The sequence below is a fragment of the Manis javanica genome, chromosome 6, assembly GCF_040802235.1.
Source record: "Manis javanica isolate MJ-LG chromosome 6, MJ_LKY, whole genome shotgun sequence".
In the NCBI taxonomy this organism is placed as follows: domain Eukaryota; kingdom Metazoa; phylum Chordata; class Mammalia; order Pholidota; family Manidae; genus Manis; species Manis javanica.
The window spans coordinates 12,589,555-12,615,366 of record NC_133161.1 but is presented as its reverse complement, the minus strand read 5'-3'; the positions used below and the strand labels follow the sequence as shown (position 1 = coordinate 12,615,366).

Here is a 25,812-nt window from a genome sequence, read left to right as displayed (position 1 = left end):
CCAGGACCTGGCGCCCTCTCTTCCACGACGGCCTGTCTTCGCAGCCGCAGCTCCTGGCAGGTAGCCGCAGGCGCGTCCGGGCGACCCTGCGGGCCGGCGTCCGAGGGGGCGGCTCCGCAACGAGGGCGTCTGTGGGCTGGGGCCCTGCTCCGCCGCCCGCAGAGGGGCAGCGCGGGGCGGAGGTGAGAGGCGGCGCGGGCGGGCAGAGGCGGCAGGCGGTTTAGCAGCGGGGAGCGGCGGCCCCGGTCCGGGCGGCGGCAGGCGGGGACCATGTCGGTGGGCGGCGGGAGCGGGTGGTGGGCGGGCAGCATCGTAAGAGAGCGGTGTCGGCCCGCAACCGACGCCTCCTTGCTCCGCGCTGCGGCCGCCTCCGGTCTCAGACTCCGCCCACCCCCCCCGCAGGGGGCCGCCCGCTGCCTGTTCCCACGCAGACCTCGCCGCCTCACAGCAGCAGCAGCTTTTAGTAAGTAGCCGCCCCAACACTGGCTTTTTGATCCGGAAGTTTTGGGGTGGTGCATGGCTCATTAGACTCTGGAAATGTATTCATCTCATTCATTTAACAATTGTGTGTGTGTGTCTCACACACACACAAATACACTTACTGTTCAGCCACACTGTGCCTGGTGAATACGCTAGATGGTAAACGGGAGGAATTTAGCATGCAGTCCCAGCAATAAACAACATAGTAAAAGGCAGGAAGTTAAGAAGTAAGATTCTTAACTTACTCTTTAGCAGACAATAACTCAGCCCACCTTGGGGCTGGGCAGGTGGTCTTGCTTGTTAGGCTCTCAGACCGAGTCGCCAGTTATCTCAGGGAGAAATCAGAGCAGTAAATTTCTTGTATTAAGTTAATTTTAAATATTCAGGGACCACTTAACAAGTCTGCACCCTCAGCCCTGATCACATTCCTGAAAAATCCTTAAGAGGAGGAACCCCCAACCTTTCAGGGCACTCCTCTCTCTGAGGTCACAGGCACTTTCTAAGTGTATAACCTTTTAATCTTAAACTTTCTCCAACCTTTCAAGGCGCCTCTCCAAGCTGAGGTTGCCTGCTGCCCAGCTATAGCCAACCCAACCCTATTTCTAAAGGAAAAGAAAAAAGAAATTGGTGGGTTTGACCTAATCTTGTACCTGGTGGGGAAAAGGGGATAAATAAAGAGATGAGAGAACTTTCTCCAGGTAACACTTGATTCATTCAGAGGCAGAGTCAGAGGCAGAAAGAGGAGCTGGGTCTACTGACTGAAGACTGCTTCTCACTCACTTTTGGGTGTTCAACTCCGTAAGAGAACTTGTAGAGTTAAAATTGTCTGTAATGTCATAGGGTTTAAGGCCCTTAAAGATGAGATTTTGTAGTTTCTGTTTTCATAAGGTGAATGCCTTTAATTGGGGAGTGTCGACCCCCCTTGGGCTGGACAGCGGGTGATTACTGCCACAATGCACCCGTGTTTCTCTAGGCAGGGCCCATGGAAGCCGTTTCAGTGGTGGTAGAGTGAGTCAAGGTTGGCACAGTCTGTTTTCTTGTTCAGCTGCCATCAGATTTAGTCTTTTTTCATCTGCTATTTTCTGGGTGTGTCGGAAAGTACCAATGGCCCAGGAACATTCTCCTTAGGGAAATTGTTTATTGGCCTTAATTTGGATCCATTATTTGCCAGCTGCCTTTGAAGCAGGTGACCATGGAATCTGTAAGCCTCAGTAAACATCTTTTATTATGTAAAATCGTCATTTGGGGGTTGTTAGCTCTGCAGTGAAGAACAGGCATTTGTCACTTTTTACTGCCTTCAGAACTTGGGAAGTTCAGGCGGGAAGAGATCTACTGGCACACATTTGCGTCTGTCTGGTAGATGAAAAACACTTACGGCGATGAGGGCTGAGACTTGATCTTGTTTTTACCTCTTAGGGAAATGATGCTGTCTTAGGCCGTCACCCTGAAACGTGGCATAGTTTGTTTAAAAAATTGCTGCTGAAATTTCAGAGATTCCTTGGCTCATGAAATCTGGAGAAACTTTTTATCTGAATTTTGCAGTGAGTTAACTTTTGAACATGTAAAATGATTTGTGGCCACAAATCACTTTGGACTGGAATCCTTCCAAGGTTAATTATGTGCTTTCATGTCCTTTTTAAACCTGTGTAAGATGTTTAATCTGCTTTAAATGGCTTAATGTCACCTCCAGACACATCATAGTTAGTTGTGAAAACCTGAGCGGTGCCCTCAACAGCCATTGAAGTGTGGAGGCTGCTGGCTGCAGTGTGTTGTTTGAGCTTTTGTGTCTGTGTAGTTTTCTTGACTCTTTCCTTCCTGCCCACTACTTACTTTCAGAGCTTTCTTGAGTTTCCCTTGTCTGCTCCCAATTATTTCTAATTTGATTTTTCTCCTCCATTTGTTGTTGGTTTGTAAGTCCTGTAATTTGCAGCCATGTGCACAGCAGTCCGTTATGTTGAAGGACCAAATTAATGTCATTAGTCTCCCTCCAACAGTAAGATTGTTCTGAAGGAGATGCTACTACACGCCGCCCTGTGGGGTCTTCTCAAGCATACCTCTCTGTGGGCATGGGGCAGGGTTCTCCTGGGATCAGTACCAGCAGTAAAATTGCTGCAGGCAGGGGACACACAGGTGAACAGTGGGTGAGCTGTATGGGTATTCTCTCCACGAGCCTGCGCCAGGCAGCATGTGGTGTCCCAGCCCCTACCTGGCCGCCCTAGGGCAGGCACCTCCCGCTGTGCCCTTGCCAGTCCTGCGGTCAGCCACCCTTCCTCACCGCCCAGCTCCACCTGGCCTTCCCAGGGAGCTGCCCGCCTTCAGTCCCCTGTCCCCTGGAGCCCAGCCAGCCTGGTATATAACTTTTCTCCCAGAAAGAGTGCCCGCCCTTCCAGAAAGGATCTGTCTCCTGTCCTGGGGCTGCAGGTCCCTCTGCGCTCTCAGAGCTGGTGGGCAGCGGGAGTGCAGCGGGGGAAGTGCAGCTCCCTGAACGCTGGCTGTGCTCACTCTTGGGTTTACTTTCTCCTTGGGGTTTTTACTGTTGGAGGAACACGGTGAGGGCAGATAGAATGTAAAAGGAGCAGCTGTCTGGGCAAAGCACAGCCCTTTAACTCAACATCTCTTCTGCTCAAAACCCTGAAACCATCATCCTGCCCCCACTTACCTACAATTCCCAGAGTGAACCAGACCCCTGGGAGCTGTAGTTCCTACAGGAAGACGAGTGGTCAAGAGCAGGGCCTGCAGGGCAGCAGGGACACAAGGCAGCTGCAACCTCCCCAGAGTTCATGGGAATTCTGTTTTGGGGGTGGTCTGCCATAGTTGTGATCTGAGGAAAATACCTCAGCCCTTCCTCACACAGACATATGTTACTCTTGCAGTTAACAAGAAATTGAAGGTTATTGGGAAAAGCTTTCAGTATGGACTACACGGAGGAAGTTATTTGTCAATTCAGATTTGGTAACAAGAAATCCCTAGGTAAGTAGGCCCTCCTTTCTTCCAGTGAAAATCCTCCCAGAACAGGCTGCATCCCCACAGTGAGCCAAGCCTGGACACCTGCCAGTGACACCCAGGAATTAATCCGTCCCCAGCACCACCACACACTTGGGAGTAGCCTTTACTGCAGCTCACGCTGGGTTTGGGGGCAGGTTGTGCCCTCAGAGCTGCGTCCCCCTCTGTGTGCCCCTGCCTGCACCCATTAGGGGGCACCTTGGCATTTCAGATCAGAAACCCGTGGCTGGGTTTGCCCCTAAGGAGGGAAGCAGGGCGGGTGCCTGATGTTCACTGGTAGGAGAATCCAGATAGCAGATTCAAACCCCTCCAAATGTATCTACATATTTTTTATTTTGCTAAAATACTAAGAGAGGTTTAGGTGAGTCAAGAATTTATGATTCCAAAATTTACATGAAAGAGAAAGTGGGTTTTCCATGGAGGAAAGTCAACCATGGCCACTCAGACATCTCTGAATTTCTAATCCACAGAACCTATGAGCATATGAAAATTTTCTGTTTTATGTCCCTAGGTCTGGGAAGGTTCAATACACAGCAGCAGATAACTAGAATGTCCCTCATTCACAAAGGACACTGGCCTGCTTTCACAACCTTCTTCTAGATCCTTCTATCCCATGGGTGACTTCAGTGTCCCCACAAATAAACTTTACAGTATTCTTGTCTCCACCTCCTCACACTCAGTAATGTCCGTGTATAGGCCCCCTCAGCTGCCCTCTTTCAGTTTACCAAAGGGCTGGGTTTCCTTGAAATTGTAGACTCCCTGGGAGGGTTTGGGGTAAGGGACAAATGGAGACCTCCTCTGACCACCCCTTCAAACTCCTGCCTGGGTTGCCCACAGGGAGAACACTGGGCAAAGCTGCAGGTCACAAGGTTGCCATGGCAACCTATTGTCCATCATAATGGACATACCTCAGCAGGGTGGGGTGAAGGTGCATAAATAGTGGGGCCATCACCCCACAGCCAACCACTTGCTACTTGGACTCACAGGGCAGGTATCAGGTGGCTACTTGCAGGTACAAGATATATTGATTAAAGCGTGAGTAGAGCTGAGGTTGGGAGTAACGAGGACCCTGAGCACAGGAGGAAGCAGAAGAGGTGTTGGCTTGAGGTGGCCTGCAGTTTACGGGGCCCATCTGGGCCCCCAGGGACTGGGCCAAGGCAAGAACAGCGGCCCCAGGATGCTGGGCCCCATGCTCGTCGTCTTCCTGCTGCTGCTGCTGCCATCTCCGCTCCTGACCACCAGGAGCACCCTCCACCGCTACCCAACCCAGGACCAAGGTCACAACCCCAGCTCCAGGCTCCAGGAGAGCCCAGCAGATGGGGAATCCTGCTGGAGCACTTACGACGTGTACTTCGTCCTAGACTCGTGAGTGGCCCACCTGCTCTAGTCGCTGCCATAGAACAGTGCTGTCCCTGGGGTCAGTATGGGGCCCCAGGCTCTGAGAGAGGGAAGCAGGGACTGTCTGGTCACATTCAAGGAACAGACTCTCTGTGGCCTCCCTGTTCCTGGGGCAGAAAGAATGCCCCAGACATTTGTTCCCTGGGACTTTTCTCTTGAAAAGGATTGAAGACCACCATCTAGCTTTTCTTTTTCGGTGAGGTCTTTGCCTGGTTTTGGTATTAGGGTAATGTTGGCCTCATAGAATGAGTTTGGGAATATTCCCTCCTCTTCTATTTTTTGGAAAACTTTAAGGAGAATGGGTATTATGTCTTCTATGTATGTCTGGTTTCTTTGCTGGTAATTGGTTTGTTTAGATTTTGTGTTTCTTCCTTGGTCAGTCTTGGAAGGTTGTATTTTTCTAAGAAGTTGTCCATTTCTTCTAGGTTTTCCAGCTTGTTAGCATATAGGTTTTCATAGTAGTCTCTAATAATTCTTTGTATCTCTGTGGGGTCTGTTGTGATGTTTCCTTTCTCCTTTCTGATTCTGTTGATGTGTGTTGATTCTATTTTTCTCTTAAGTCTGGCTAGAGGCTTATCTATTTTGTTTATTTTCTCAAAGAACCAGCTCTTGGTTTCATTGATTTTTTCCATTGTTTTATTCTTCTCAGTTTTATTTATTTCTTCTCTGATCTTTATTATGTCCCTCCTTCTGCTGATTTTAGGCCTCATTTGTTCTTCTTTTTCCAATTTCAATAATTGTGACATTAGAGTATTCATTTGGGATTGTTCTTCCTTCTTTAAATATGCCTGGATTGCTGTATACTTTCCACTTAAGACTGCTTTCGCTGCTTAAGACTGGCCTCTTGCATCTTATCCATTCTGCTTATAAATCCTTCCAGAGATTGTTTCATTTCTGTAAGCTCCTTCCGGACGTCATCCCGTAGCTCTTGCATATTTCTCTGCAGCTCCATCAGCATGGTTATGACCTTTATTTTGAATTCTTTTTCAGGGAAAGTGGTTAGGTCTATCTCCCCAGATTCCTTCTCAGGGGAGGATGTCTGGCTTAATCTGGTCTATAGCAAATTATTCTGCCTTTTCATGGCAATAGAGGTAGTTGTGGGGAGCTGGTGTGTGTGTCAGCTGGGAGAATGTCCCTTCTTGCTGGTTTGTGGCCTTCCTCTCCTGGGAGAGCAGTGACCCCTAGCAGCTTGTGCTGGGCAGCTGCATGCAGATGTGGTTTCTAATTCTTGCCGGGCCGCTGTGAAAGAAGCTGCTCTGCTGCTGTGCGTGTGGCCAGCCTCAGGCTGCTGCTCCACTGTGGCGGAGCAGCATCGGAGGGGAAATGGGCGGGAGGCGGTTTATCCCCATGAGGGGCCTCCGAGCTGCGCTGCTGCCTAAGGGTTCCCTGGGATTCCCAGCTGCTGGGCTAAGTGTCCCGGGATGTTTCCATCCAGCGGTGCGGTCCCTGTCCCTTTAAGTCTTTCAAAAAGCACTCAGTTTTCTTTATCCCAGGGGCCCCTGCTGCGGGGACCCACTCACAGGTCTTACTGTCCAGTTTCCCTAATACCCAGCGCCCCATGCACTTTGTGTCTGCGCTCCAGTGCGGATGGCTAGGGCTGGGTATTCAGCAGACCTGGGCTCCCTCTCCCTCCCCACTCTGACTCCTCTCCTCCCACCTGGAGCTGGGGTGTGGGGCGCTCGGGTCCTGCCGGGCTGCAGCTTGTATCTTACCCCCTTCACCAGGCACTGGGTTCTCTCAGGTGTAGATGTAGCCTGGCTGTTGTCCTGTATCTTCTGGTCTCTCTTTTAGGGATAGTTGTATTTGTTGAATTTTCAAAAATATATATGGTTTTGGGAGGAGATTTCCGCTACTCTACTCACGCCGCCATCTTGGCTCCGCCTCCTCACTGGGTAATCTTGATGTTTGGGTCATCTGTCCTTAGTTTCCTCACTATTTGCTGACAGTTTTTGATGTAGCCATGGAGGCAGAAGGAATGGTGGGGAGGAAGAGCTGAGAGCCGTGACCCACCCCAGTGTTAAAGGGCTGGCAGAGGAGCAGAGAGCTGGGAATGGTGATTCCCAAGGGGAAATGGGGGACCAGGAGAGCCAGCATATCCAAATTTCTGGAGGCTTTACCGACCAAAGCATCCCACCTCATTTCCTAACATTCCCACGTTGCATGATCAACTATCCATGTTTGCCACCAAAAGCCCCTCATCCGAGAAGTCCCTCATCCCCTCCCACACAGGTCTAATTGGTCAATTGCTGCCACTCACATTGAATAAAGTCAACATGAGGGTAACTCACTGATTTCACGTCAGGAGCTGTGGTGGCTCTAGCTATTTCAGGAGCTGGGGGCTCTCGTGGAGGAGCTTGCTAAGGGCCTGCAGGAAGGCAGGGAGGGCAGAAACTATGCTCGCACGATACATGCACCTCTGTCTCTGACTCACTGTCTTTTTTTTCAGGTCACACAGTGTAAACAACAACTGGGAGTTCACACAGAGCTTTGTGAAGGATTTGGTGAACAGATTTAAAAAGTATGGCTTTCCAGCTCTGTGTTGCAGGGCGTTTTCCTCTCTGAGTACATTGCTGTTTAGATGAGTGGACACGGGACTGCCTCAGGTCACAAAGCTCAAGGCAGTGTTCTGAAGCAGGAGAAAAGTACTGATCCCATTTGTTTCCTAAGATCTCTGCAACCTTGCTTGGCTCCTTTCTGGGAGTCAGGCCTTGTTTTCAGGGGCACAGTCTTCCCTGGAGGACCTCATAGATTAGGAAATAGGCAAACTACTTAACACTGTAACCAAACATCTGGATGTGGAGATTTTATCTAGATCTTCAAGGATGAGAAATTCACGGTAACAGGAACCATGAAGGTCATTTGAGCAGTAAGAGGTCTATTTGGCTGAACATGGTTAACATGGGAAGGCTGGGAGATGAAGTGAGAGGTCCATTTGTGGCCAAGGCAGAGAGGCCAGTAATGCCAGGAAGCAGGACTTGGATTTCCTGCTGCGGGCCATAGGGAGCTCTGGACGATGCGTGATCAGAGGGGCTGGTGGGGCTCCAGAAAGATAGGACTCCAGCTGTACTCCAGGCAGAGAAGTCTCATAATTGTGGACAAGAGCCAGGACCAGTAGGGAGCTCCACAGGACCTGTGGGAACAATGTAACTAAAGGATAATGAGGGCCAGGTGATCAGAAGAGAGTGGCCAGAAGATGAAAAGGGAGGGGAGAATATGAATGGTGATGAGGGAGGATAATTTATTCGAGATGAGGGGGAGGAAGGTGGGGAAGATCGTCTAGGGAGGAGGAGAAGTGAAAGTACAGAGAATTTGACAGGAGAGGAGAGGCAGCTTGGGAGGGCCCTCGTGGAAGAGCATGTAGCTGTCTATCTCCCTGTGCAGGCAGCAGCCCTGTGTGCATGTGTGTGTGTGTGTGAGAGAGAGAGGCAGAGAGAGAAAGCAGACTTTTGGGATTTGGCTCTACAGGGTGCTATGCCGCACTCTGACAAGAGGGCTGCCCGCCTTCCAGGCCTCATAATCCTTCACTAAAGTTATGAGAACTTCTGGAGTGCAGGAAATGTACTCCACACTAAAAGAGACAGAATGGAGAACAGGGAACTTGGTGGGCACCCCCTCCCTGTTGCACATCAGCATCACTTTCAGCCTGTGTGTATAGTTGCTCATAAGCCCATGTTTCCTTCCAAGCCCCAAACAGCGTATGTCATTCATTACCTACTCGACGGACGGCCACGTCAATATGCAGCTGACCTCGGACAGGTAAGTGTTTCATTGATCCCCTAAAGCAGACCCAGCAATCAGGCCACAGGCAGGGCCAGGGAGCAGAGGGGGACCCTGATCCCACACCGAGGAACCCACTGGTGTTGTCCTGGACCTTCCCCTCACTGCCCACCCTGACCTTCAGCCCTGGCCCCCTGAGCCCCACTGCCACCTCTGCACTGGCACTGGCCGGACCTGGTGCTAGTAGGCAGACTCCTCCCCTCCGAGCCCAGCCCTCCTTCCGACCCGAGTCCTTCCCTCCGTGCTCTACCCTTTCCCTAGAGCAGGCTGATTGTGAAGATTCCCGAATCAGGTGGGGCAGATGTGGGGGCCTTTAGGGACATAGCCTGGCACCTGCTGTTGTGTGTCACTTTCTGCCCTGGGCCGCTGGGGAAAGAGGGGACAGTCAGAATCAGGGAGGAAGGGATGGGTGTCATCCAAGTGTGGGTGCTTCAGGAGGGGAGCACGTTCCCAGTGAGTCTGGTCAGGTGAGCCCAGGAGTGGGTCCTGAACACCAGGCTGGGACAGGGTGCTGGAGGAAGGCCCTGTGGGCCTGCATCCCAGGAGGGTCTAGGTGGGAGGTGGGACGTTATGGAGCTTCTGAGTAGCAGGGAGGTTAAGATTCTCATGGAGGAAAATGACTGGAACCCTCCTGAGAGTGGGAGGAGCACCAGGCAGAGCCCGAGGACCCTGCACTGGAGGGTCCCAGGGCCTGTGGACAGGAGGGGCCAGGGTGAGCATGGTGACTTCCAGGCTCTGCCTTAAGTGTGGGAGTACAGTGTACCCTCACCAGGGCCCCCGGGCGGCAGTTGTGCTGCCAGTCACACTGTGATGGAATCACAGCTGGGATCTCCCCGTACTCTCCATGGAGTCGAGGTATATCCCTGGTGAGGTTCCCAGTTCTGCACAGCTTAGACAGAGCTGAGCACAGAGAAGCCCCGGCCATACGTATGGGGCTAGAAAGCAGCGTCCCCTCGCCACCCTGCTCACCGGATAGGGGACTGGGAAGGTGGGAACCAGGCCAGCCAATGCCAAAGGCACAGGACAGAGGGCCGGGACAGGGCTCCTTGATGTGGCCCTCTCCCATCCCAGCAGGGCTGCATGTGCAGACGGACAAGGACAGCCTGGGGCTGGTTGTAAGAGGTAACCCTTCATTCCATCTCCCACCTGCTCTGATTTTTTTTTTCAGAAAAAAAATAAACAATGCTCTTGTCAAATTGTTACATGTAATACCTTCAGGAGCCATAAATATGCAACACGGATTGAAAAAGGTATGGAATCTAGATTTCTGAGATGTGGCTCTGCTTTATCAAATTCTCAGAGGGTCATCATTGGGTCATCTCACTGTCCCCCCGACACACATTTTCCTTCATTTTGTTGCAGGCCAATGAGCAGATCGAAAGAAAGAGTGCTGCAGGTAAGTGAGCTGCTTCCTGCGTTCTTGGCGATGGTGTCCGGGGAAAGAGCCAGGCCTGGGCCTCAGTGAGGTTGGTGCAGCCCTTCCCAGGCTTCCTGGTGCTGACTCCTGGAGCCAGCTGCTTGCCCTCTCTGAGCGGCAGCCCCCTGCTCTGAGCAGTGGGGATGAAAGCCACCCCGAGAGGTTCCGCAGCACAGCAAGGGGTCGCGTGTGCGACGTCATGGTTCCTAGGAAATAGGAGGCGCTGGCCCTGGAGCTGGGCTGCATGAAGAAAAAAGGGGGAAACCCAGAGGGCCCTAGAGCGGTGGGGCTTCAGTGTAAGGAGAGAGCCTGACCTTCCCTCTTGCTGAGCACACATCCCTCCCTGACTCCTCCCTTCGGCTCCTTCCCTTGGGTTGATGCTCCTGCTCTGTGTCTCCCGTAGTGTAAAAGACTGTGCCTGTCCCAGAAACATCTTCGTCTTGGCTGTAGGGTCTAGGAAAGATGTGTGGGTCCAGGGAAGGACATTGAGCTGGGGAAGGGGTCTACTGCTCACCTGACTCTGACCTCAAGCCCTGAGCCTGGGTCTACAGGTGCCCGCGGGAGAGCTGTGGGTGAGACCCAGAGCTGGAACAGGCCTGCATGGACCTGCGGGAGTCTTGCACAGTAGGTTTGCCCACACCTGCCTTTGCTCATCTGGAAGGCTGATGCTTATCCTGTGAAACTGCTGGACTTGCCTTACAGGGCAAAGGTTCTACTGTCTGGTAGAAGTGACAGTTCTGTAGGAAGAACCCTAAGCTGGGCTCAGTCTCCTCATCTGCAAAGTGGGTCCTGGGCTAGGGGCCCTTCTTGTTGCATGATAAGCTGCAAAGCCTTCCAGGCATGTGGGTGGCAGGTGCTCAGGTCGGGGTGGCCTCTCCCCAGGAGGGTGAGGTGTGGCGAGCAGTGCTCGGGTCCTGGAAGCCTGTGACAGTTGCTCTCATTGACCCAGACATGCCCTGCCTCTCCCATAGGAGCGAAGGTACCCAGCCTCATCATTGTGCTGACAGGTGAACAACTGCTGCCAGAATCGTTTGCACAGACACAAGTTGAAGTGAGTCAAGCCCATTGTTACCAGCCTTTTGGTCCACATATTTGGACCAAATTTATTATACCCAACACTTCCTCTTTCTCAGGCTGCAAAATCCAAGCAGTTGGGGGCAACTCTGTATTTCGTGGGTGTACAAAATTATCAGCTATCCCAGGTAATTCTGAGCAGGTAACGAGGGGTCACTTGTGAGCCTAGCTGGGGAAAGCTTCAAAGATGGCTCTCTCAGGGTCACCCAGAGGATGGGCCTGTACCCACCAAAAAGTGCCTGGGAAGTGGGGTCAGGGCCCTCTCCACTTAGGCTGGGCCCGGGAAGTTGAAAGATAGATATACAAGGTGGCCATTCACAATGAATAACAAGTGTTGTATAAGACCTGCACAGCAGAGGTGAGGGTGGAAGAACTTTCCCTTCCCTGAGGGTGGGCTGCTGGTGGATGCCAGGGTCTATCCCCCGGTGTCTGCCTCCTGGGATGGGGACCTCTGGGTCATCACCCCTGGCTGTGGGCTCAGGTCTTCTCCTCTCCCTTTCAGCTGTTGGAAATTGCTGATGAAGAGGATCATCTGTTTCAAGTGGACAGTGGATACCCTGGACTGAAAAACATCGTTGACCCAGTAAGTGAGGGGGGGATGAAGGGGGCTGCACACCGTGCCTCCGCCGTTCACGCCCATGACCCTGCCACTCCTCTCTCTCTATTTCAGCTCATTGGGAGATCTTGCGTGCAGATTACATCTGTGGATTTCTCCCCTATCTGCACTGGAGGTAATAACTGGAGTCGCTGTTGTAAACGCAGGAGTGTGTGTATGTTTGTTTTGTGAATGTGCCATGTGTGTGGTGGGAGTGGTGTATGTGGTTCCAGTCTGTGTGGTGTGTATGAGCACACCATGTGTGTGTGTGTGTGGAGCATGTGGTGTGAATGTGTATAATGCGCTGTGTGTACATGAATGTGGTGTCTGTGGGGGAATTGTGGTTTGGAATGCGATTTGGTCCATAGAACGTTTGTTTCAGGTGTGTATAAGTCTGTGTGAGGAGGTATGGATGCCTGGGGTGTGCTGGGGGGCGGGCATGTGATGGCAATTTTACCCAGGTTTGTAATGGGCCGACTATCACTTTAGAGCACACTGCACAATGGCTTGGTGACCACACTGCAAAATGACTGCCACATAAGTTTAGTGTAATTACTTTCTTTAATCCCCTGTCCCCTGGAGCCCAGCCAGCCTGGTATATAACTTTTCTCCCAGAAAGAGTGCCCTCCCTTCCAGAAAGGATCTGTCTCCTGTCCTGGGGCTGCAGGTCCCTCTGCGCTCTCAGAGCTGGTGGGCAGCAGGAGTGCAGCGGGGGAAGTGCAGCTCCCTGCACGCTGGCTGTGCTCACTCTTGGGTTCACTGTCTCCTTGCGATTTTTACTGTTGGAGGAACACGGTGAGGGCAGATAGAATGTAAAAGGAGCAGCTGTCTGGGCAAAGCACAGCCCTTTAACTCAACATCTCTTCTGCTCAAAACCCTGAAACCATCATCCTGCCCCCACTTACCTACAATTCCCAGAGTGAACCAGACCCCTGGGAGCTGTAGTTCCTACAGGAGGACGAGTGGTCAAGAGCAGAGCCTGCAGGGCAGCAGGGACACAAGGCAACTGCAACCTCCCCAGAGTTCATGGGAATTCTGTTTTGGGGGTGGTCTGCCATAGTTGTGATCTGAGGAAAATAACTCAGCGCTTCCTCACACAGACATTTGGATATTACTCTTGCAGGTAAAAAGGACATCAAGGTTATTGGAAAAGGTTTTCAGGACAGACACCAGGATGAAGTTCTCTGTCAGTTTCGAGTTCGAAAGGAAACCATCCGTAAGTAGCCCCTCCTTTCCTCCAGTGATGGCTGTCCCACAGCAAACCAGGCCTTCAGGGCCCGTGCTGGCCATTCACTACGTACACACTGAAAACAAGCAACATGCACAGTGGAAGGGGTAACTGGTTGGGAGCCTGGGCACCTGCCACTCATGCCCAGGAATTAATCGATCCCCAGCACCACCACACCCCTGGGAGCAGCCTCTCCTGCAGCCCTGGCTGACTGTGGGGTGGGGTGCTCCCTAAGAGCTACATGCCCCTCCCTTTCCTGGGCTCTCACTTCCCTTGAGAGGCAAGGACTAGAGTCCATGAGTCTGTGGGAGGGAAGTCGAGGCAGCCCCAGGGCTCTGAGTCTCTGCCAGGTCTCCCAGGACGGTGTGTTCACTTGAGATTGAAAGATGATGCCATAAAAAATCCTAAAGACTCCACTCCAAAACTACCAGAACTAATATCTGAATTCAGCAAAGTTGCAGGATACAAAATTAATACCCAGAAATCTGTTGCATTCCTATACACTAAGGATAAACTAGCAGAAAGAGAAATCAGGAAAACAATTCCATTTGCAATTGCATCAAAAAGAATAAAATACCTAGAAATAAACCTAACCAAGGAAGTGAAAGACCTAGTCCCTGAAAACTACAAAACACTCTTAAGAGAAATTAAAGAGGACACTAATAAGTGGAAATTCACCCCATGCATGTAATATTGGTTTGAAAACTCCTTTCCAGTCAATCGTGCTTGTCCAGGCCCCTCTGCATGCTGGGCTCCCATCACATCATTCTCTTCTCTGGACTGTGAATATCCAACGGGAAAGTCAGTTTGCACCTCTTTGGGGATTTTTTCCCCCATTTAATCCTAACCGTTCCACATCCCAGACACAAATCCTTTCCCCTAACCATACTTAGCATTTAGTTTTCATTATGAGCTCCAACAAAGGGGTAAGAATGTTCAGAATGTCGTAGCTAATCTGGCAGTCGAGTCAGCAGCACGGTACCTGGTATGAGGTAGGTGCTCTGAAGAAGGCAGAGAACAGAAGCCGACATCTGCCAAAGGGTGAGCTCTGCTTGCCAAGGGCCACAGGAGGGGAGACGGGATGTGGAGACATGTCCACTCACATTATTTGCGTGTAAATTTCTTCCAGGAATAAAGGCTATATCTGTAGAAGATACCTCCATTACCTGCCCAGGACCGAATATAACTAATCCAGGCCAGTAAGTGAAAAGCTCAGGGAGCAGTGGTCAGTTTTTGGCTCTATGGCGTGACCAGCTTGGAGGATGCCTCCTCTGGCGGAGCTGCTCACACCTGTGCTGGGAGGGCGCAGAGCTTCCTCTGCACCCACCTGTGCGGGTGGTCCCCTGAGGGGCTGTGATCCCCTGTCACCCAGGTTCTGTCAAGGAGGGCAGGATACAGGAGGTGATGAGCCCCAGAGATGGTCCCTTTGGCCCAGGCAGCCTTTCAGGGCCAAGCCAGCATACCCTGTCATAGAAAAGAGTTTGGAAGGTGACACCAAACAGCCAGGCTGGCCACTGAGCCCATGGCCACGAGGGCATCTGGGCCATGCAGGGCTCCTCAAGGCCTGCTCAGCCTTCATTGCAGAGGGTGACCTCATCTCACCTGGGGCGGGCTCTCCTGTCCCGTGCTGCCTCCTATCTGGTGTCCTGAATGCCCACTGAACAGAGCCATCACAACGAGGACCACTGTTGGGCTGCAGTTAGAGCCAAGTGCACGCACTGTGCTGTCTGGGCTGCTGGTCACCATCTGCCCTTTCTGTGCTTTAGGGCCGTCTTCATCGATATCAGCCTGGATAATGGCCTCACCTTCTTCAAGACGGATTTAGATGTCAGCAGGAGGAGCTGTGTGACTTCCAGGGTAAGACTGCAGCCTCCCTCTGGGACTATGCTCTCCTTTCACTGGACGGAGACACACACACACTGGGAAGCAACAGGCAGGAACAGTGTACAGGGCAGGCCCAGCAAGCAGCTTGTGCAGCTGGGCACCTGGGCAGCACGTCACAGCCACTGCAGCCCCTGAGCCCTTCCCTGGGGAGCTGTGCCCCACTCAGGCTTCAGAAGTGCCCTGGGGGTACCTCTGTAAAAGTATCTGGGGCTGGGCAGCTCCTCTGCTCCTTTGCAAAGCCAAGGTCCCTGAAGGCACATGGCACCGAACACTTGGGGCTCTAAGCAGACTCCGGAACAATGCTGACTCCCACCTTGCCACCTCCCTGGCCTGAATCTCCTGGTGGGGAGTTCAGAGCTCCCTCTGGGTCTGGCTTAGGTGAGGGGTGGAGGCTGGAGGCTGTGTGCAGGGAGCTAGAGTCTAGGCCCTCAAAACAGATCCCAGACCCAGGAGCCCTGGAGGCTGGGACCCCCTGTGGCCCTGCATAGTTGAGGTGAATTTCCACTGCACTGGTGCTCCAGCCCAGCTGTGGGTACAGCTCCTGTCCCCAAGCCTGGCTTTCAACAGCACTGACATTACTGTATGTGTCGTTTATGCTTATCCCCGGATGTCTGCTCACAGCGGCAGAGAGAACTGACCCATTTGCCCATCAGGAGTCCCACCCGGTGACAACTACCTTTCAACAGGCACATTGGGAAAAGAACTCAGGAGCCAACTGGCGTCTACTCCCAGCACAGTGGCTTCTCCCCCATCCCTGATCTGGCCTCCCCTCTCCTCTGCCCTGCCTCCTGGACACTGAAGCAATCTCACCCTGTCCCTCTCCCACTTCTCTGAAGCATCTCACTTGGTTGAACGGTTCAGGACTTGCAGCAGCTGAGTGCACAGATGCAGTGAGCTTCTCCTTGGCTATGACTAACAACAGGACAGTAGCCCCCATTCCTTATGGGTCTGCCCTGTACTAGGATGGGCTGTGAACTCTAAACCTCACAGGTGACCACTCACTCGCTCCTGCAGATGTGAAAGTGCAGGCTCAGAGGGGCTGAGCAGCTCTGGAAAGGGGGCAGGGAGGGTGAGGCTACGGGGAGATAGACCCAGGGTGCTGCCCTGACCCTGCAATGCCCCTTCCTCCCAGCCCCAGCAGCCCCTCCTGCACCCTGTGTGCTGTCACTGTTGTGCTCCTCCCCAGGCCCCTGTGTTGTCAGCCTGGGCGTGCAGTGGGGGCTGCCTGTGGCCCAGCACGGAGGATGCCGCACTCCCTGACGGGGCTCTGGGGCGGAGCCTCTGAGTGGGGTCTGTGGCCCAGGGCTCTTCAGGGGCCCTCAGGGCCCAACCCTGGGCTCCTAGTCCTGCTGTGCCCTCTCAGAGTGGGGCAATCTGAGTGTAAGGGGGAAAGGTGGATTTGGAGGTGTGGGGTCAGATGTCAAGTGATAGGCACCACAGGAAGCTGCCCAGGTGCACCGAGGGCTTAACACATGTGCTTTCTTTAGGAGGGGACCCCACCTGCCCTACTGGGTGCCATACCACCAGCTATACAGCGACGAGCCCTTCCAGATGCTGTGCCGAAAGACACACAGAATACTCACCCACATGGAGCCTCTCTCAGCTCATTGTTCCCCAGTTACAAGACTCTCTACTGGGCTGTGCCCCTCCTGGTGCTGCCCTGTTTCCTGGTGCTGTGCTGCTGTATCTGGCAATGGCACACTAAAAGTGTGAGTGACCCCTGACTACGCAGCCCTGTGGCCCAGGCCCTCCCCAGCCAGCCCCCCAAAGTATCGAGACTCCTGGCTGCTCCAGGATCCCTCCTGTGGGAAGGTTCCCGTCAGTTCTGAGGTCATCACCTGTGCACGTAGAGGCTCTGAGCTGCTCCCCCATTCCTGGGCACACAGCCTGGCCTCTAAGGTGCTTTGTGCCTCAGGCTTGCCTCAGAGAGGGGACCTGTGGGCTTCCTCCCCCTGAGGAGAAGTGACCCCAGGCCCTGACTCAGGCTTCTGAAGGACTCAGGGGGACAAAGGCCAGGGAGGGACCTCTACTGTGGATTGGAGGAAAACACAGACCCTACATGGGCAATGATGGTCCCAAAAGGGGTGCCAGGTGCCCCAGGATTCCTCTCCTCTGGGGCAGCTATGCCTTTAAAAGCAGACATGGCCTCTGCCCATCTCTGGAGCCCTGTCCTTCCTTCCCAGTCACTACTCAGGACCAGGGTGTGCTGGGCCCCATGCTGGGCAGGGGACAGAAATGGAGTGGTCCCATTCCTGCCATGGCAGCTCCAGGTCTGGTGGCTCGACGGGCCTCTGTCCCTGGGGTGCTGGGGGGAAAATGTCACCTTCATGGCATGTGGCCAGTGTCCTGTCCAACCAGAGCAACAGCAGAGGGCAGAGGCGGGCCCTGGGGAGGGCGGGCACAGAGGCCTGGCTAGCTGGGCTCCCAAGGACAGGTGCAGGAGCCCTGCATGAGGAAGGACCCCCGGGAGTGTGAGGGCAGCCCCAGCAAGATGCCGGCAGGCCTGAGGTCTGCAAACTGGGGGCATGAGGACAGGAAGCCAGGGTGCTGGGTGGACTTCCCTGAGGGCTGGGCACAGGGGCAGTTCAGGGTGTGCGGAGGAAGGGGAGGGAGGAGCAGGAGGGGAAGGGGAGGAGCTCTTGTCTTCATAAGACACACAGGCTGCTGATGAAAACCACATGGTTAGACACCTGTACCAGCACCAGGCATCCTAGGCTGAATGTCTCTCTGGGGACCCACAGGGAAGTGTGGGCTCAGCTCAGGCAGGGGGAGCCAGCCGGCCACAGACCCATATGCAGCGAGCACCCATATGAACACCCAAAGCCCTGTTCTGTCCCTCTACTGCAGAGTAGGTAGGTCCCCTCCTGGGGGCATGGCTGAGCCAGAGCCTTCTCACCCTGTGTTTATCACTCCATCTGTCTATTTCCCAGAAGCCACCACCAAAACCGGACAAGGTAGGTCCTGTTTGGTTCGGTTGTGGTGTTGCCAGAGCCTGCGGGCACACTGGCCTTCACAGTGAGGCCTCCCGCAGCCCAGGGTAGTCTCCTCGCACCCTCCAGCTCTCATGCCCTGAGCAGAGAGAGCTGGCAGAAGAGGGTGACAGGGCCATGGTGGGCCCCCTCTAAGATGTGGGACTCACAGTGTCACACAGAGGACACCCTTCTCGTGCTCCCATCAGAGCCTGACCAAGGTCCTCGGTCATTGAATTAGCAACTCAGGGGCCTGTTTCAGCAACTGCTGTGATTCCCACTGAAACAAAGGGATTTTTGTTCAATTCCCAAAGGCCTGCTTGTAGGAGGCTCTTCCATAGGACTCAGTGAGTTACGGTAAAGAGGCTCAGGTTTCAGGACCTGGTCCTCTCCTCTGGGCTCTCATGTATGTGGTGCTGCATTTCACAGGCCTCATCCCTGAATCCTGGCTGACAGAGGGGCTGCGGTGGGGTTGGCTTTTAGGGGCAGCAGGGCTGGGGAGAGTGGAGGGCGTCTTATGTGGCATTAGGCTGTGAGGGAGGCCCAGCCCAGGTGCGCACAGAGCCCAAGTACCAGGTGAGCAGGCACGGCTCCCCTGGGGCGGGGGCCTAACCAAGGCCCATAGCTGGGGCACAGTGTCCCGAGGCAGGAAACGAGGGTCTGGGGTGAGTGGAAGGTGGGCCTCCCTGCCCGGGTGAGTACCCTGTATGGGTACAGGTGGCCTGGGAGACCAATCTGCCAGGGTCACGTGAACACAGCCCTGTCCTTGCGAATGCTCTCACCCTGGCCACCCTCCTCTAAGTCACAGAGCCCCAGGACCAGGTCTCTCTAAGGGGAGCTGCCTCAGAGAACGAAGGGGATGTGAGAGAATTTCTTGCCCTTTTGGGGAACAGCCTTATTTGCAAACTAAGAGTTTGCTGGCTTTTCATCAGGACGGCTCCCTCCTAAGGGACAGGGTGCTATCCTTGGTCCTGGAGGTCTCCCAGCAAACACTTGCGGAGTGGCCAGGAAGTGACAGGTGCAGGGCAACAGCTGCAGCGTCCCTGCCCCAGGAGCTGCCTGCGAGGAAGCAGACACTGTTTTCTCTTTCTAGAGCCCAGTGTCACCACGGATGTGCCCCATGGTGATTGTGTCATGCTGTGGGAATCATGATAAAGAGAAGATAAAGGAACCAGAGGTGAGAAGGGCCCTAGACAGGTGCTGATCCCCCAGGCTGGGCTGAGGGGGGACAGGGACAGCCAGCTCCTGCCCCACAGACACGGGTCCAGAAGGCCAGGCTTCTGTGGTGGTGAGGTTATGGGTGCTGGGCTTTGATCACCTGGCACCACAGTACAAGACACCGTTCCGGCCCTAGAGGCCTGGGAGAGAGAAAAGGCACGAGGGCTCATATTCTCCACCCCACCAGGCTGGTCCCAGCCCCTGGGACTCCCCCTTGGCTCTGGCCCAGGCTTCTGGATGTGGGTGGCTGCGCAACAGGTTCCAGTCCACGGTTCTGGCCGAGCTTGTCATCTGCTCCCGCAAAGCTTAGGTTTCATTGGCCCTCAGGGGGATCAATGAGAACAAACCGAATGGCACAAGCCCGCATAGGTCAGGGAAAGCCAGAGAAGTTCTGTGCCAAGTTCTTTCTGCGAAGTTCTCATATTCCCGAAATATGAGTGTCACCTGCTGCTCTTGCAGACGTCCCCTCAGCAGAGTGAGGGAGAGAACTGCAGGGTCCCTGTGACCCACTGTGAAAGGGTAACGGGCACCTGGAGGAGGGGCCTGAAGGACCCCCACCCCCAGGAAGAACCAGGGCCCCACCCAGTGAGGAGAAACCGTCCTGCAGGTCCCAGAGATGGCAGGGGTGGACGGGGACCTGGTTGGCAGGTGTTGAGGAGGAAAGAGCCCCACAGTGTGTCAGGCCCTGCCACCGTCTCCCTGATTCTACATCTATTTTTGACAGATCCATTAATTCCTCCTTACCTTCAAATGGCAGCTGAGAGCCATCCTGCTCTCACTGCAGGCAGTCTGGGGCCCCAGGGAACCCCAAACACATCTGCCAGAGCTAGAAGCCCCTTGCTGGGGATTGTTCTGCCACAGGGCCTGCCCCATGCTGACACCTGTCAGGGCTCAGAGGGGCCTGAGCCACAGCTTCTGGCATGGGTCCATGATGCCACCTGCCATTGGGCCCAGGGCCACTTTCTGGTCTGTTCTCTGCCTTCCTCTGGTCCCCATGAAACTCCTACCCCCCTGAGCAGAACAAGGGTCCTCTTGCCCTCTGTGTGTCCCCAAGATGCAGGCCCTGTTCCCCACCTTTCCAGCTCCTGTGCCGTGGCCACCCCATGTTTCCCCCTCACGTCCTCTCTGTGGTCACTCTGGATTGCCTCCAAACTTCGACCTTTTCCTCTAAATGTAGCCCGTGACTCTCCCTCAGCAAAAATTCTGATTTGTTCCAAATTCCAGAACTTTCAGTGACTGACAGTAATCTCACCCCAAACACACAAGGCTGACGGGCCCCCTGCCCACGGTGGAGGCCGCAGTGTGGGGTCGGCAATGCCCTGGGGACAGAGCCAGAGGGGACGCTCCCCCTCGCAAGACAGTGGCCAAGCCTTAAGTTTCCTCACAGCCACACCTTTTCAGGACAAATCAGGCCCCTTGTGTGACTTTGTTGAGACCTGCACTGAGGAGCCACAGGTGTGTCAGCCCATGAATATGTAAGCGGGGCATCAGAGGTTCAGGTCTCCTGACACAGAGAGACTTTGCTTGTGCTCTTGACAGTTACCCTCCGGCACAGTGGGTCAGAGAGCCCTGTATGGGCACCTGCCAAGGATGATGCCCAAGACATGGGGGCATGGCTCTCCTGAGCCCCCAGCTGACCCTGGGCAGGGACCCCCCAACAGTCCCGTGCGTTGTCATTGCAAGATGTTAGGACACTTATTATCTAGGTCTTCAAAACTTAGGGTAACAGGCCTGGGGGCAAAAGCAGGCCATTGAGGTCTCTTGGCCTCCCAGGCCACTGTCCCTCCGCTCTGAGCACCCCACCCTGTGGGTGTGTGGCTCCCTTCAATTCCTGAGACTCTCCTGGCTGCTCAGGCAGGTGTCGGGCTGGCCGACAGGGACTGGTCTTACCAGTTACTAAGGATTCATTCCTTCCGTTATTGCCTTTGACACCAAGAGGGAAGCCAAATTGTTATAATCATCACCTTAGAATTTAATAATAACAGTGACTAATTTTTATTGTGTTCCCCTTAGGGACCAGTTGATAGATCAGAACCATATACACTTTCACTGTTTCAATCCTCCCAGTAACTGCACCTGTAGGTTTTAATGGTGTCCCAGGTTTACTAAGATGGTCCTGACACAGAGAGGCACAAGCTCTGTGTCATCACAAAGCCTGGAGGTGGCAGAGCTGAACTTGACTCTTACCCCTGGCTCCTCCATTTTCACTGCCCTGCCCTCCTTTGGGGTCGGCACTCATTTCCTGATGGCTTTACCCCCAAACCACCAGAGGGTGGCCCTACTCAGACCCTGGGGCCAGGGACAGCTCCTGGCTCACCTGGGACTCATCTGCCTGAGCTTCCTCAGCCTCAGACCCTTTGCACAGACTGGGCCGGGACACCTGGAGGACATGTGGTCCCCAGAGTCTGAGCAGGGCTGCACTGGCCACACCCTGGCTCCAGGGGCTGAGCCGGCGACCTTTAGAAGTTCTGGGCAGCCCCAGAAGCCTCTGCATGTGGCTGATGAGACACACCTGAGGCATGTTTGTGTCCAGCAGGGCCAGTGCCTGGCATCAGAGGTTCAGGTCTCCTGTGGAAGGTGGGCTAGAAGTTCTGATCAGTGGAGTCACAACCCGGAGATGCCATGTAGGGGCAGGGGCAGGGACAACAGAGCCAGATAGAGAGTTCAAGCAAGGGGAGGCAAGCGACCAGAGGGTGGACAAGAGCAAGCTGCTAGGCTGGCCTTCGGGCCCAGCAAGGTGAGGGTGAGGACACTGAGCAACTGTCTGAAAAGGTTGCCTTTCCAAGGGCCAAGCTCAGGCGAGGAGGGTAGCAGAGTGATGGGTTCTGGGCATGTACAGCTGCCCAGGGTTTGGCCAGGCCCTTCAGGGCCACCTCTGAAGTCATCCCAGCAATGCTGAGAGCTCCAAGTGACCACCTGTTTGTTCGCTGGTGGTGCAGTGGGGGTCCCAGAGGTCAGGGAAGTGGGCGAGGTTACCCCAATAGTACGTGGCAGCACGCAGGATTTCTTACATGAACTGAGCTCGTGCTGAGGAGGGCTGTGCCCTGTGCACGGGTTCCCTCCCTCTCCCCTGGCACGGCCCTGGAGACCCCAGGACTGTAGGATTCCAGCTGGACATCTGGACCCTTGCACAGGTGCTGGGGTTTTGGCTCCTGCTCTTTAAGCCTTCAGTGTTAGAGTCTAGGCCTCAAGGTAATGATGGGCTGAGAGGCTTGGGTGACACTGGGCCCTGCAGTTCCTACAGAGCAGGAAGGGCCCAGCCCAGCCTGATCTCAGTGCCAGACAGCCCGCCCAGTGTGCCTGGGGCATGTTACCAAGGCGTAGCCTTGTGGCCTTGCACATACTAACAGAGGCAGCCTTGTTCACTTCTGCTCTGGCAAACAGGCCGTGTCTTTGCCCCACTGCCTTCAAATCCCAGAGGAGTTTCTCTCCTACTGCTCCCTTACAGGGCATCCCTCCTACACACACACACACACACACACACACACACACACACACACACAGGGCATCCCTCCTACACACACACACACACACACACACACAGGGCATCCCTCCTACACACACACACACATACACACACACACACACACACACACACACAGTGACCCAGCTGGAGTCACTCCAGTTCCTTAGTCTTGTGCCAAACCCTGACTCCCATCTCACACACACACACACACACACACACACACGCGCACGCACATAGTGACCCAGCTAGAGTCACTCCAGTTCCTTAGTCTTGTGCCAGACCCTGACTCCCATCACACACACACACACACACACACACACACACACACACACACACTCTGACCCAGCTAGAGTCACTCCAGTTCCTTAGTCTTGTGCCAAACCCTGACTCCCATCACACACACACACACACATACGCGCACGCACACAGTGACCCAGCTAGAGTCACTCCAGTTCCTTAGTCTTGTGCCAGACCCTGACTCCCATCACTCACACACACACACACACACACACACACACACACACACACACACACACACACACACACACACACACACACACTCTGACCCAGCTAGAGTCACTCCAGTTCCTTAGTCTTGTGCCAAACCCTGACTCCCATCAGGTCCTGATTCTCTTCCTCGTAGCCTGAGCCCAGGGCAGCCCACAGTTCATGGGAAACGACCCTCATAGATCCATCAGGAGAGTCAGGTTCAGGATGGAAATCTTACCCTCTCACTGAATGGGTGCTCAGGGCAACAGAAGGGCTCCCAGCGAGGGTGACCTGTGCCACCCCCTCACGAGGTCCTTTTTAGACAAAATGGGTGTCATTTCCTCCTACAGCCCCCTGCAGGGACCAAAGCTGCTGCTTACACACATTTAGGGAATTTGATCAAAATGATTCTAAAGTTGACCTGAAAAAATAAACAGTTAAGAATATGCACAAGAGAGAACAGTTCATCTCTTTGGGACCTCCCCGTGGGCATGAGAAGACTGCCGTTGGTGCTGAGAAGAGAGCTCCAGTTCTAGTGTTCTGGGGGCTGTAGGGCCAGAGTGCCCCCAGTTTGGCCTTAGGAATGTGGCATGACGGACAAGGTGGGGGGTGATGGGTGAGTAGAGTCTGCAAATGTGCAGTGGGCTGGAGAGGACAGGGAGTCGCTGGGCCCCTTGTGGCCTTTCATGCACCAACGTAGGCAGCCTTGTTTGTTCTGCTCTGGCAAGGAGGTCAGGGGCTAGGCCAGGGGCAGAGTGGGAGCTTAGGGACACACAGGGCAGGGTCACAGGCTTTGCATGCATGCAGGCCAGGCTGGTGACAAGGGAGGGGCTTGGTGGTGAGGAGTCTGGCAAGCCAGCTGGGCACTGGAGCTGGATTCCCAGGCAGAGGGGAAGCGCAGCCGAAGGTGGCAGCTGCCAGGAGTTTCTCGGGGAAGGTGATTTGGTGAGGCTTGGAATGGCATAGACCAGAGCCGGGTGCCCAGGGGAGAGGAGACACTCGAGTAGGCCTGAGAAGGGAGGCCAAGGGCCTGGCCAGGCAGTAGGTACACAGGGAGGTGAGAGTGGACTTCCGGCCAGAGGCAGAGGAGCCTAGGACAGGATCTGGGCAGAGTGCGCTCTGAGGCTTGATGCAGGAAAGACAGGTTCTCGGAAGCCTGATGTTAGCACGTTACATGGTGCCCCTAGGCAGACCTGGTGGGGGGAATCAGTGGGATTCGGGCCAGCAGGACAAGGGTGGGCTTGAGAAGACAAGGAACTTGGCCAGCCCCATGAGTGAGGGAAACTACAGCCTTCAGCCCCCAATTCCAGTGGCTTCTCAGTGACTTTCTCTCCCTCCTCTTCCCCACAGAGGTGTGATTCTGCTGTCCCCCTAATGACGCACTCTCGAGGGTCGCCCTGCGGCACATGGATATACCATCAACCCAGCTGTCATTGCTCCCACTTCAGCAGCACCTGCTCACGGTGCCACGGTGCCCAACCCAACTGCTGCCAGCTGAATGATGCCACTCATACCTGCTGCTGCCTGCAGCCTCTGGAAAGCTGCTTTGAAACTCTCACCCCATAACACAATCTCTACAGCACCAAAACCCCAATATTGTTTTTGTTTTGTGTGTGTCTGTTTTTAAATTTTGGTATGATTAATATACACTTAAATGAGCAACATTGTGGTTATTAGATTCTCTCCATTATCAAGTCCCCACCATATACCCCATTACAGTCACTGTTCATCAGTGTAGTAAGATGCTATAGAGTCACTATTTGTCTTCTCTGTGCTGTACAGCCTTCCCCATGCCCCCCCCACATTATCTGTGCTAATCATAATGCCTCCTTTTCCCCTTCTCCCTCCCTTTCCACCCATCCTCCCCAGTTCCTTTCCCTTTGGTAACTGTTACTCCATTCTTGGGTTCTGTGAGTCTGCTGCTGTTTTATTCCTTCAGTTTTTGCTTTGTTCTTTTACTCCAAAGGTGAGTGAAATCATTTGATACTTGTCTTTTTCCATCTGGCTTATTTCACTGAGCATAATACCCTCTAGCTCCATCCATGTTGTTGCAAATGGTAGGATTTATTACCTGGCACTTGAGGAGTATTAGACCCTTAGTTATCATCCCAGGTTGCTGTGGGACTTGGTGTAAGTCCCTTTTATTTATTTTATTTTTTATTTTTATTAAGGTATTATTGATATACACTCTTATGAAGGTTTCACATGAAAAACAGTGTGGTTACTACATTCACCCATATTATTGAGTCCCCCCATACCCCATTGCGGTCACTGTCAGTGTAGTAAGATGCCACAGAGTCACTATTTGCCTTCTCTGTGCTACACTGTCTTCCCCATGATCCCCATCACATTATGTGCGCCAATCATAATGCCCCTGAATCCCCTTCTCCCTCCCTCACCACCCGCCCTCCCACACCCCTCCCCTTTGGTAACCACTAATCTTTTCTTAGAGTCTGTGAGTCTGATGCTGTTTTGTTCCTTCAGTTTTGCTTCATTGTTATACTCCACAAATGAGGGAAATCATTTGGTATGTGTCCTTCTCTGCCTTGCTTATTTCACTGAGCATAATATCCTCCAGCTCCATCCATGTTGTTTCAAATGGAAGGATTTGTCTATTGTAAATAGTGCTGTGATAAACATAGGGGTGCACATGTCTTTTTGAATCTGGGATCTTGTTTTCTTTGGGCAAATTCCTAGGAGTGGGATTCCCAGGTCAAATGGTATTTCTATTTTTAGTTTTTTGAGGAACCTCCATATTGCTTTCCACAATGGTTGAACTAGTTGACATTCCCACCAGCAGTGTAGGAGGGTTCC

At 53.7% G+C, this 25,812-nt stretch overlaps 1 protein-coding gene across 1 annotated transcript; it reads left to right on the top strand.

The window, feature by feature from the left end:
- The first annotated feature begins 344 nt into the window (after nucleotides 1-344).
- LOC108409184 (anthrax toxin receptor-like) lies at nucleotides 345-25,276 on the top strand. The gene is made up of 17 exons (XM_073238324.1): nucleotides 345-463; nucleotides 3,354-3,450; nucleotides 3,995-4,848; nucleotides 7,328-7,399; nucleotides 8,566-8,637; nucleotides 9,827-9,908; nucleotides 10,021-10,054; nucleotides 11,047-11,126; nucleotides 11,209-11,277; nucleotides 11,652-11,732; nucleotides 11,820-11,880; nucleotides 12,868-12,960; nucleotides 14,102-14,171; nucleotides 14,739-14,829; nucleotides 16,344-16,565; nucleotides 18,919-19,002; nucleotides 24,349-25,276. The coding sequence occupies exons 3-17, from the start codon at nucleotides 4,661-4,663 to the stop codon at nucleotides 24,562-24,564; spliced, it is 1,515 nt and encodes a 504-aa protein (XP_073094425.1). The 5' UTR covers nucleotides 345-463; nucleotides 3,354-3,450; nucleotides 3,995-4,660; the 3' UTR covers nucleotides 24,565-25,276.
- The last annotated feature ends 536 nt before the right edge of the window (nucleotides 25,277-25,812 follow it).

Coding starts and splice junctions, on each gene's coding strand:
- LOC108409184 (XM_073238324.1), top strand. CDS start 4,661: ATGCTGGGCCCCATGCTCGTCGTCTTCCTGCTGCTGCTGCTGCCATCT. Junction 11,278..11,651: donor AAAATTATCAGCTATCCCAG/GTAATTCTGAGC, acceptor TCTCCCTTTCAG/CTGTTGGAAATTGCTGATGA. Junction 14,172..14,738: donor AATATAACTAATCCAGGCCA/GTAAGTGAAAAG, acceptor TCTGTGCTTTAG/GGCCGTCTTCATCGATATCA.